General features: G+C 40.7%; 1 protein-coding gene across 8 annotated transcripts in view; it reads left to right on the top strand.

Moving 5' to 3' along the window:
* Window positions 1-12,078, top strand: part of MANBA (mannosidase beta) — a 71,869-nt gene that overhangs the window by 27,446 nt on the left and 32,345 nt on the right. For all 8 annotated transcript variants that reach the window (XM_076336827.1, XM_076336826.1, XM_076336824.1 and 5 more), the window contains 4 exons: window positions 1,460-1,635; window positions 4,764-4,874; window positions 10,432-10,583; window positions 11,687-11,804. In XM_076336827.1, coding sequence (XP_076192942.1) covers window positions 1,460-1,635; window positions 4,764-4,874; window positions 10,432-10,583; window positions 11,687-11,804 — 557 coding nt within the window. The remainder of the gene's footprint in view (window positions 1-1,459; window positions 1,636-4,763; window positions 4,875-10,431; window positions 10,584-11,686; window positions 11,805-12,078) is intronic.

Genomic DNA, 12,078 nt, shown 5'->3' with positions numbered 1-12,078 from the left:
CCCACATTCACACAACTCCACCTTCTGGTAGGTAAAGTCTTGCTCTCTGGATAAGAGGAGAGAGCAAACCCCTTTCATTCAGCAGAAAGTGGTTTGGAACCAGAGCCAGAGCTTATTAGTATTCAAATATAATAACATTTGAAAAATAAAGAGTAAATGAACAACTTGAATTTAAGCTGCCTATGCAGTTATATTGCTCATCAGGTTTGGTGTCACAGCCTTTTGACCACTGAGTCTGTAAAAGATTCATTGTTCTTCATTTCTGTGCCTAGACCCCGACAGTTCATGCAGTTAAGAGTTGGCTGGAATTTCTGTATGCCCTTGGAGGGGAGGGAAAACGACTGTAATGGCTGACCCTTGCGGGGTGGGGTGGGTGTTTTTTTAACCCCTTCAACATTTCTGAAAATTGGTCTTCCCTGGGTAATGCTGGGTGTAATAACTTGGGAACACATTCATTGCTCTTCATTCTACAAAAGACAGTGAAGATCACACCAGGGCTGAATGTAATTCTTTGCTTTTGGAAGGAGCTCTCTCTCTCCTGGAGGAAGGAGAGCTAGAATATATACATGAAAAGAGAAAGTAAGTGATTAGTAGTTTGTGTATACAAAATGTGCCTTAGTTCTAGTTTTCCTTGTTTTCTGTTTTATTTGCTTTTGCTTAGATAGATGTTCATCTGTAATATTTGAAGTATAGGAACATTAGCCAGGCTATGTTTGTAGATAGGTAATTTAATTGTTGAAGTTAAGGGGAAATTTACACATTAATCTTGAGTACCCTTGACCCTGGCTTGCCTTAGTCAGTAAGTTCTGTAAAGGAGAGGACCCTCTGAGGCAACTGTAGAGAGATCGCAGGGATCATTAACTTCTTTCCTCCACCACACTTCGGTGGCAGAAGGGACGTAAAGACACAGCCCATCAAGTCTAGACACAATGGGCCCAATTCATCCCCAGCATAACTCCATTCATTTTGTCTAGTGACTCTGGGATGAATTCGGCTCATTTTCTGTTAATACTGTTTTTGTTTCATCAACAAAAGTGATTGTACTGCTGTGTGATTACGATCTTTCCCAAAGAGTACCATGTTCATACAAGTGCTGACTAAAAGCTAATATAATGTCTATGGGAGTTGGTGGGAAAAAAATCCTTCCTAATGAAGTGACTGGTGTCATGGTCTCTGACTTTTGTACAGAACTCTGAAAAAACCCTGGATGGCTTTTGAGTGAAAAAAAGAGAGAGTTATAAAACATAAATCATATTGCGTAGTTCTCTTCTGAGTCAGCAAATGTAAACACAGATACCAAATGCACTAAACAAGAATGTAGGTCTGGTTCAAACACAGTCTGAAAATTGTTAAATTTTATCTGAGATGTTTGAATTGTTTCTTTGATGAGAGATCATGTTAACTAATAGGTATATAAACACAATTCCTAAATTCCCGTTTTTTCTCCCCCTTCACTTAGTAAAGAGTGCTTGGCAGTGGAGTCTTGAAATCGAGTCTATTTTTGATGTAGTCAGCTCCAAGCCAATTGCGGGTCTTGTGACTGTGAGCATTCCCAAATTGCAAACCCAGCAAACATTCAGTGTGAAGCTTCAACCTGGAGAAGGCAGCATTGTGCTGCTTGTAAACATCAACAAGGTAAGGAGGTGTGTGTGGAACCCTAGCCAACTGCAAAACGTTTCCCCTGGTTTCCAATGTGTCTTTCTGCCTCCATGCCAGTTTTAGGCCTCCCTCCCCTTCCTTTTCTGTGTTCCTGACTTTAACAACAGATCTGTACCCCTTACAGGATAGGAGAACAGTTCTTTCCCTCTCTAAAAACTGATGTCTGTGGGGCTATGTAGCTCAGTGTCAAAAAGATGATGAAGCCTTTCCCTTACTGCAAAAGAAAAAGATCACATCATCACCGGCCACCTTTAAATGAGCTACTAGGTAGATAACCTTTGGATACCCTGTGTCACTTTACTTAACTGGCAGTAGGTATCTTGTCTCCCGTGCTATTGTTTACTGGTCTGATTGGGACTAGAATGTAGTACAATATGCATGGCTCTCCCAGGGAAGGGAGGAAACATTCCTCAAACCTCTCAGTAGATACTCTTTCAGGTAAATAAAAGCAAAAGAGCCCTATAAAGAACTTGACTGGCAGTAAGGTTGGTAGAAATTTTGTGGAGTAGTACTTCCTTATGTTGGCTTATAGTCCCTTGGGTAGACAAAAATCATGAGGAATTTAAGAGGGGTAAAGGATGCTCTAGTGAGGAGAGAACTCAACTGAAAAATGATGAATTTGGTATACACCCCAGTGATGAAAGAGGAAAGAATTGGTCTGCTTACCTTCAGAGGGTGTTGGGAAACTGTCTGGTGGCAGACTTAATTCAGCAACATTATTTCGCTTCTATAGAATTTGTTTTGTTTGGGTTTTTTTTAGAAACTGTTGAGTTTTGTCACACAGGTGTAATTAAGAAAAGATATATAGATGTGAGATATGAAGAAAATCAGTGTGTCTGTTCTAGTTGACAAATAGGTAGGTGTCTTGAATTAGGCAGTGAGCCCAGTGTGGCAAAAAGAAGCATGAACTTTGTCTTGGCTTCTTGCTCAGAGAGCAGGGCCCTAGTAGAGCTGATTGTGCAGAACTGAACCTGACAGTGGCAGGCCCAGGCCAGTGGGCAGGGTGGGAGTCCTGGCAGGCGTGGCGGCAGCCGCAGCTGATGGTGTTCTCCACTGGAACCAACAGTGTAACGGGAGCTGCCTTCTGCTTTGCTGCCACAGGGCACAGTTAGATTTGTGGGTGAGCAATGTGCTGTGAGCAGGAATTTGGGGCTTTGGACAATTCCGGCAGTTAATAACGTTTGACGATCTGCCCTCAAACTTTTGTATATTTTACTGGCTCTACCGATTTTCTCTATTGCTGTGTAACTCTGCATTGGTTTCCCCAGTTTGAATGCATGATGCGTGCATTCTGAAGTTCTCTTGTCAGTTGTTTGAGTGGAGAAAAAGCATGCGTTAAAGGCAAGCAGGGTATTTATGTTCTAGTATGCACACTCAGTGACTTGCATACTTATGTGCTTTGTTTTATTTTGACATGAAAGCATAAAAGCATACAAACATATGATTTTTGTTACTGTTGTCATTGACATGCAAGTTGCATGAGCAATTAAAAATACCCAGTTTCATTTAAAACAATCATTAGTCTCTGCTTAGCCTTTTCAGGGATTGCATTAAGCAGGCACTGCAATGTGAAACTTCAAAAATGATTTTGGTTTATTTAATTGCCCCACCCCCAACCTGAGAAGAAATCTGTCAGTGGAGTATGACTACAAGTTCGTGAGGAAGCACTTCCTTCAGAGCAGAGGCAACAGTGTTTTATTATTCTTTGTACACAAAAGGCTTTGCTGCATGAATTCACATCAGCTGATTTTACGAGAAGCCCTGCAATGTTTTCTCATGTATCGATGAGCCTAACGGAACCCTTACTCTGTATGAGAGACATGTGTGGTACATGTTAAATAGTGAGACCTCACCAGAAATTTATTTCTAGTTGAGAGCTTATTGCAGATTATGTTGCGAAGTCAGTAGATGTTTGAGTGGTGCCTATCACCCAAGATGTGTAGCAGTCTTCCTGCAATTGCCACACAAAGTGCTGTGTTGCTAACATGACAGCATTTTGCTTATCAGCTACTGGTGAGCATGGGGATGACATCATTAGTGGCCAATGAGACACTCCAGCCGTGCCAGGCGGCTACGAACACTCCCTTGTTGTTGAAGCACACGCTGATTTTGTGCTTCCATTTGTATCCGTGCAACACAGAGATTAGTACTTCTGCACAAGCAGTTACGATAATTCCATATCGGGGAAGCTGAAAAGTTAGTAGATACTTTCATGATTGTGTCCAAGTATGGCTACAGCAAAACATATTGTTGGGCTGCTCTCTGGCCTCATTTTATTTGAAAAGATTGAGGCACTCCTTACATGACTCTATTCAGTGCTGATCCCTCCATTGTTTGGTTGCATGCATTATTGCTTTCTTTCCATGATTTTTGTGTTGTGCACTCAACTGGCAAATGTTGGCAATAGGATTGAGCAGCAGAAGTAGGCTGCTGGAATGAAGATATAAATAGTACTCTGTGACTAGTAAAATGAGAAAATTAAATCGTTATCATCCTAGAGGTAGTTTTTTTATGTTTGTAAAAATTATGGAGAACTAATGACGTGATTAGGAAGCATAGAGAAAAAGCAGAAAACATTGAAAAGAAAGAATGAAACTTATAATTTGACTTAAAAGCTTGACATAAGTGAAGCAGTCAGTATGGTCACATATTACCAAAGTCACAACTGAAAAGTGTCACCTCTGTATATTGAATGTTGTATGTGATAGGTAAAAGGGTCAATGAAGGGAGGGGTATGATACAGAGGCTAGAGAACAATGTCTACTCCTGACACAGATATTTGAGTTTTGGAGGAATATTCTGTCAATGTACCTCAGCTGAGGGGTAGCAGCTAGACGTACACATGCATGTGTATGCATGCTCATGGCTTATTGTAGACACAAGATGAAGTGATAGCCTGGAATTCAGTGGAAGAAATCATACTTCTCTCTAAATAATTTTCACCTCAGAGCTGCAGCTGGGGAGATCCCAGTTACCATGGCTCAGCTGAGGCACATAAACTCATTAGACTTGTGGTAATTCACTCAAAGATATCTGAGCCCCTAGGTGCATGTTATGCCTCTTTTTATACACATTGCTCTGACTTTCTGTGTTGTACATTCAAGAGTTCTACAGTGGAGGCTTGGTGGCCAAATGGACATGGAAAGCAAACTGGATACAACATGACAACAACTTTCATCATGGAGGCAGGGTACCAGATTGAGAAATTTTCAAAGGTGAGCCCTTCAGCTTGATTACAGCTGGCATTGCACTGCTACTGTTAGGACATCTGCTCTGCATAGCAGGTATCTAGAGCTCTTAAATATTTTGCTGGATTGTAATATGTATGTGAAAATGCTAACGAGAAACAAGAATTTTTCTAATGTCACAATGTATGTTTACCTATTTTCTGGTAGCCTTAGCTTGTGTGGATGCCTTTACGTGCATTCAGACTGGAAGATGGCTTGCAGTTAGTTGGAAAGCTCAGAAAGGAAAAGATGTTTACTTCTTAAGTTTTCTACCTTATGAAAAAAAGCACTTTTAAACTTGACATATCATGCTGCTGTTTTTGTATCATGCACTGAAAAACCCTTTTAGATTTCTATAGATTATGTGAAGATTTATTACTGAGATTTTTTTCTTGTTAGTTCAACTTCTAAAAAATTTGTGGGATAGATGCATTCCTAAAAAGCTAACATACATTCACTTACTAGAATGTGATAGACGTGCTTCAGGTTTTAAGAAGAGGTAACATCTCAAATGTGACCATGAAAGTAATATTCAGGGATGTTTGCATAAGGGTTCCTGCAACCCACTGGCTGTATAAATTATCTGTTTGTTTTTACTAAGAAGCCTAGAAGAGGTAATTTTCAATTGTCCATTGGAAAAAAAAAATCATACAAATTATACTGGGCTCCTTATGCCATCAACATGTGGAAAACAACCAAGTAAATTTACACATTTATTAGGTGGTTCTGATGTGTATTGCTTCACTAAACTAATCTGGTCACCAGGCATCTAAAACTGCTATTTGCTGTAACATTTGTTCATGTGAAAAAATCCTATGAAAAGCAGTAGCTTCTGGAGTCCTAGTCTTTATAGGGCTAGCCCTTAGCTTGATTATGAACTCATAATAATAATTCTTTGCTATTATTAGCAATTTAATTTTGAAACAATTAAAAAACCACACCAAATAAATGCGGCATATTTTGCTTGGGAAAACTGGTTGTAGGAAATATGGCTATAAAGCCTGTAAAAAGGAAAATTCTGTTGTTACTGTGTGAAAACTGCACAATGATATAAAAACTAATTGATTCCACTTGGGTGGTTGCGTCAGGATATTTCATAGAGCCCTGTGGCATATGATCATAGGGACTTCATGGTCTACAGAAGATATGCAGAAGCCGCCTTTTTTTTTTTTTTTTTTTTTTTTTTTCCTCCTTAAGGGGAAAGAGGGGGGGGGAAAGTAAATGCACCACATAGTGGGCATTATAAATTAACCAGCATATGAAGCCTTTACAGATTCATAGTGTAAAGTTTAGTCTTCCTTCATGTGTTCTGTGAAGCTCTGTTTTGGATTCTGACAGACACACGCACCCCACCCCACCCCCCCGCCCTGAGCTGTACGAGTGGAAAAAGGCTCCATATGCAGTTTTTTCATGTTCTAGTACAATTTGCTCTCATGTCAGCAGGACTGAATAGCAACATTCATATGGCTTAATAAGAACTTTGAGTAGTTCAGGAGATACAGTCAGGGACAAATGTTCCTGAAAGTTGTTGTTCTGTTGTCCAACTAGTACTGTATTCAGGTAGAATACGTGTCCTGCTTCCCCCCCCCACCCGCCTCCCCATGCTTTTTAAAAAAGAAAAAAATAGGGGTGGGACATTTCACAAGTGGTTTGTCTCCATATGATTATCTACATGACTTTGGACAGGCGAAAACTCAAGGGCAAGAACAGCATATGTGAGAAAACACAGCTTGGTCTTATGTCAGATTCAGCCACCCTTAGCTTGAACTACTCTCTGGTTTCTGACATGTTAGAGTAGTCTCCAAAACATTAACTAATCCTTTGGGAAAACTCCTGGGTAGCCTCCCAGTAGGTACTTGCGGGAACTCTATAGAGCTCTAGCCAGCTTTGCTGGAACCTTGTTGACTGAGGGAAGTACCTACTCGCTCCTGTTTGAGAGTAACAGAAAAACAAAACAGAATAACGCCAACATCCAGGACAGGGCTGGTTTTGGTTTTGTTTTGGTTTTTTATTTGAATACATTGGTTTAGAGTTTGTTTCTCAGGTGAATGTGAAACAAAGTCATAGCCAGAAATTAGCTCGGAATGAAATTGTTTTTCTTGAGGGAGGGTCTATCCAGTCCTGTTCGCTATTGATAAGTTCCTTTTCTTCTTGCCATGCCTACATCAAGGAATTTATTACCTCTTTCATTGCCTCGTGAGGCATTTGTTTGCTTTTTTATTCTGTTTCCCCATCTTTCTGTATGCTTATTTCTTCAACACTGTAATCAGAGTTTTTTGTCTCATGAGGCTATTTTAGTACTTGGAAGACCTTAACCTCTAGTTGTCTTTCCTTCCTTCCCTCTACACCCTCTTTTCCCCACAGGCCTTTTAGCATGACTTCAGGAAGTCTTTCCTTTTGGCTTCATAGTTTTCACAGCGCTTTCATGCTGTGTGCTAATTTGTTAGGTCACTGGGGCGTTCTGTGATCTTATTGCAGCTCTGGGCATCTTCATCCCTATTACTTTTCCTACTGCTAAATCTGGGAGTGCCAAATGTGATCCACAGGTCACTTAACTGGGTACAAAGCCTTTGTGTGTGACTCAAAAAGACAGGTGTCTGTTTCTTAATTGTACACAGAACCAGCTGATTAGTCTGTGATGGCTAGAGAGCCTCTTCTGTGTGCTCCAAGACTGGAAGAAATGTTCAGTCTTCAGGCAGCAAGGTCCATCAGACAGATTTCAAGGTGGCCAAGGTCTTGGTAGCCAGAAAGGCGCATAACCAACCATGCCAGATGCTAGTTGTCTCCCCTTGCCCTTCTTTTACCCCACAAGGCAGAAGGAAGCTGCTGTAGGAACAGGAAGAGGTGCTGTGTTACCAGGTGGGCCCCTGGGGAGCAATGGAGTGGCAACACAAAGGCACCGAAACCTGGAGGCCTGGAAATGTGAGATGGGGCTGAGGAGCTTTTCCTCTTGCTCCTGCTGTATGGGTGGTCCGTGCTGGGTGTTTCGGCCTCTCAGGTTGCCTTGGGTTTGGCCAGTTGCATGAGTTCCACTTGAGCATGAATAAAGCAATATCACATTACTTCTGTTAGTAATATAAATACTCCATTACAAATGCACTCTGAGACAGTCCCAACCTGCCTGATGACATCCATTAAGAGGACCTCCCAAGTACTTTGGGAGCCCCAACTATAAATCCCATTCCATTTTGTGCCACAAAAAAGAGCTACACTGGAGGCTGAGGAGTTTTTCTCCAAGTAATTGAATTCAGTGGAGGAAGGTCAGAACTTTTTTGCTAGTGCAGTACTTATAATGTAGTTTTTCTTTTGTAGCCTTCAATAGCCAGGGTAACAGTGAAGGTTGTATGAAATATTGGTTATTTTTTTTAATTCAACTTCTTGTGTTAAAATAAATCTGCAAAATTCTAGGAATTAGTGTAAGACACTTGTCCTAAAGATGAGTTCATCATGCTGGTCTATGTTCAGCTGACCCAGTGTGCAGTGGGATCACAGCAGAAAAAAGGCAGGGCACACTGTCCTCAGCACATGTATGTGCACAGAGATATTGGACAGGGAGTCTGAAATGTCCTCTTGGTGGTCTGACTTTGTAGTTTTTCTCTAGCTGGGAATTTCTTTAGTGGTATGGACGCTGCGACTGACTTGCAACTAATCCACTGTTGCCCTTGGGGCAACACTGTAAAACACTGCAGGACTTGGGGCAGGTCCCTTTTTTTTTTTATTAATTCAGTTTCTATGTTTTGGTCATTGCCATGATGCAGAGGGGTTTAGTTTGAGGTCAGTGATCTGCGGTCTCCACTCATGCATCTAGTTTGTCATGTGCATTGTCTCTGTCCGGGTGTTTAATAATTGTCCAGTTGACTAAGAAGCACCAAAGAGGAAGCAAAAAAGGCAGTGACTTTCATTGTCTTCTCTACCACTAGAAATAATTTTCTGCTATCTGTATGATTTTTTATAAGATGAAAGTTTAAAAAACACAGTCCCACAGTGGGATTAGTAATTTCCCATTTGAACTTCAGCCTTGTCTGGTGTGTGAAATAAAGAATTACGTTTTATCTTAAAGACAGGTATATCACTTGCACTTAACTAGGTTAATTTTAGCCTGATTTACTGACAGATACTTGTCTCAACTGTAGCTTGTTGCAGAGAGAGGCTGTACTCTGCAAGCTAACCTTTTGAAAAGGTATAGCAAATAGTCATTTGAAGGAGGAGTGGCTGCTATCCTAGGGGTAGTCTAGAAAAAAATGAGGTTCCTGCCCTCCTGACCCAAACTTGTTGCTTTGTGCGAGTTGGCTGAAATTTGCTGTTAGTTTTCCTTCACTTTAATTAATTTCCCAATTATCTCCCTATGACAATGAACAACAGGTACCAGAAAGAAAAAGTTTTCTTTCTGGTCTAGATAAGTTGAACTGGAACAAGAACACAGGAGAAAAAGAAGTCTACAGCCTCTCTGAAAGAGATGTTTTCTGTAACACTTTGCAGCTGCGCAGGAGCCTAACATGGCAGCTGCTCCACATCTGCCCCATGGCAGGTGGGGAAGACACCTCTACAAATAAGGGGTTAGTGCAAATTATTACTGCAGTCAACCAACTGCTCTCTCATGACTGTGGAATTGTGACTGTGTTTATGTCAGTGCAATCAGGATACCCCTCAGAGCAGCATTGTTGCTTTGACTGAAGTAAAGTCCCAGAAAAAGTTCGTGATGATTCTTGAGAACTTTTCTTCCACCTGCAGCAGGAAGGAGGAATGTTTTCTTTTTTCAGCATCTGCAGTACACAATACCAGATATTAGGCTGAAAGAGCAGCTGTAAAAGTTTGGCTTCTGCTTGAGATGTGCTTTTTATCTGGAATGACCTTTAACACCTTATGCAGAGTTAGTGGTTATTTAGCTGAATTGGTCTCTCTGACACCTTACTGCTGATCATGCTGTTCAAACACAGCTGCGATGGCTGGAGGGCCCTTTACTTCCAAACTGGCATTTGTGTTTGCATGTGTATCTTTTTCTCTTTAATTGCTACACCTATTAAAAAGGTATCATTTGAAGGCAGCAAAAGAAGATTTTGCTTTTACTGGATGAAACTGAAGCTAGGCATTCAGGGACAAGACTTACAGCTGAGCTGCTGCAGTTTCCTTCTGTAAGGAGGAAATTGCAGATTAAATGGTGTGTCTGATCTAATGCAACCACTGCATTCCTCTTGCTGGTCCTCAGCTGGACTTTCGACTGAATTCTGCAGCAGGCAAACATGCACCTGTCTCTTACACACATATATACATGCATGCACATGCATGCTTGTTTGTGCATGCTTTCTCTCTCTTTTAATATGATAGTAACTTTAAAAAGTGAACAGGTTTATCAGAAGGATTCTTTTTAGCCCTGTTACAGTGTGTTTTAATCAAGCCGGAATTGAGAGGAGACTGTGTCTTTTGACTCCTTGACAAATTCTAAGCTGTTAGTGTTCAGTTGAATGCCTTTTGTAATGGTTTTCATGATTTGTTTTGTTTTAATTAATTTTTGTCTGTTTTAAACCTGAATTTCATGTTTTCACAGGCCTATTTTCGGACAGTAGAACTTGTTGAGGAGTCTATTCCTGGCTCACCAGGTCTGAGTTTCTACTTTAGAATCAATGGTCGACCCATTTTCATCAAGGGCTCGAACTGGATTCCAGCAGATTCTTTCCAGGACAGAGTGACCTATGACATGTAAGCCACATTTGATGTTCTCTAAGGAGAAAGGATGATGTTTTCCTCCTCCTGATTCTCTATCCACCCTCTATCAAAGGGTGGCATTGGGAGGTGGAACTCCTTTCAAGGTAGGACACTAATTGTTGTGGATTGGAGGCCTCAGAATTAGGGCTTAATTAACATTAATAGATTTGAATGATGTTCAAGGCACGTAAGTGCAATAACTGACGGGAAGGTAGTGGTTTGCTGTCCACGGGTTACTGGCCTTTTGGGTATTTTTAGCGATGATCCTCAGGCGGTCTGATCCTATTGGCTTGGACACGTTCATTGGTACTCAGAGGAAGTGCACTTCAGCCATGTCCTAACCCATCTCGTGCAGGGAGATATAAGTGCATAGTAGCCTCTCCCTTTTTTCCCCCTCTGGTCCAGGCTTCTTGGATTTCAATGACAACACCCCAGAGATGCAGGTGGGATGGGGGGCCACACTGTACTTTGACTAAACTTTGCTCTGGGTAGTTGGGGAACTGGGATAACAGGGCATGCTGCAGTGTGCATTCACATGCAATTTAGAGGCTGCCAGCATGATTAAGGAAAAATTAATGGAGCTTGAATTCCTTAAAATGAGATTCAGAGTTCTCAGTCTTTCTCCTCCCCCTCTCACTCACCCCCCCTTCTCACTATGTATTGTGGAACTCAGGAGGAGAATATAGATTCCTGAACGTGTTTAAAAGAGGATTCGAATTCAAGTGATTGATATTTAAAGCAAGTAATATCTAAGGAGAAAAGAGCAACCTGATTAATAAAATACAGTATTTCTAAATCTGGTTCTGCCAATGCTTCTGTAAAAGCACTTACTTCCATGTGTCACTCCATCCATTTCATAGGTGTTAACATGACTAAGTAACTTTTTCTGCACAAAAAAATTGCTTTTTGAGAGCTCTGTCCAGACACGCAGGCTTAGAAGGTATCAAAATAGTCTGGTTTCTATCAGTTATAAGTCTTAGATTGCCTGCTAATGATGAATGTTTGGGCGTTTGGGTTTTTTTTTGGTATAACCTTAGAAACTCCTAAGTGATACAGTTTCACAAAACTTGTGTAAATCTTCTTTTTGTATTTGACAGATTATGGCTACTCTTGAAGTCTGCAGCAGATGCTAACATGAATGCACTTCGGGTTTGGGGAGGAGGAGTATATGAACAAGATGAATTTTATGATATTTGTGATGAACTAGGAATAATGGTAAAAACAATAAACACAGAACACTTATTTAAAAACTGACAAGAACATGTAAATAAAAATCCACTCTAAATGAACAAAATAAGAGAATTAATACGTAAGTTCTAGCCATCTTTCCAAAGGACATGGTGGAGTACCAACCCGAGAAGTCAGATCAACCTGATTTTTTTTTTTTTTTTTTATTTTTAAATTTCTTTTTAATTTGAATGGTTCCTGATTACTGAGGCTGTCTGTTGAAACTGGAGGTGATATTTTGGAGACTTTGTATTAGAACCCC

This window comes from Aptenodytes patagonicus, chromosome 4 (genome assembly GCF_965638725.1).
Source record: "Aptenodytes patagonicus chromosome 4, bAptPat1.pri.cur, whole genome shotgun sequence".
Lineage (NCBI taxonomy): Eukaryota > Metazoa > Chordata > Aves > Sphenisciformes > Spheniscidae > Aptenodytes > Aptenodytes patagonicus.
Note: the sequence above shows the minus strand (reverse complement) of the source record. Positions and strands in the feature narration are given on the sequence as shown.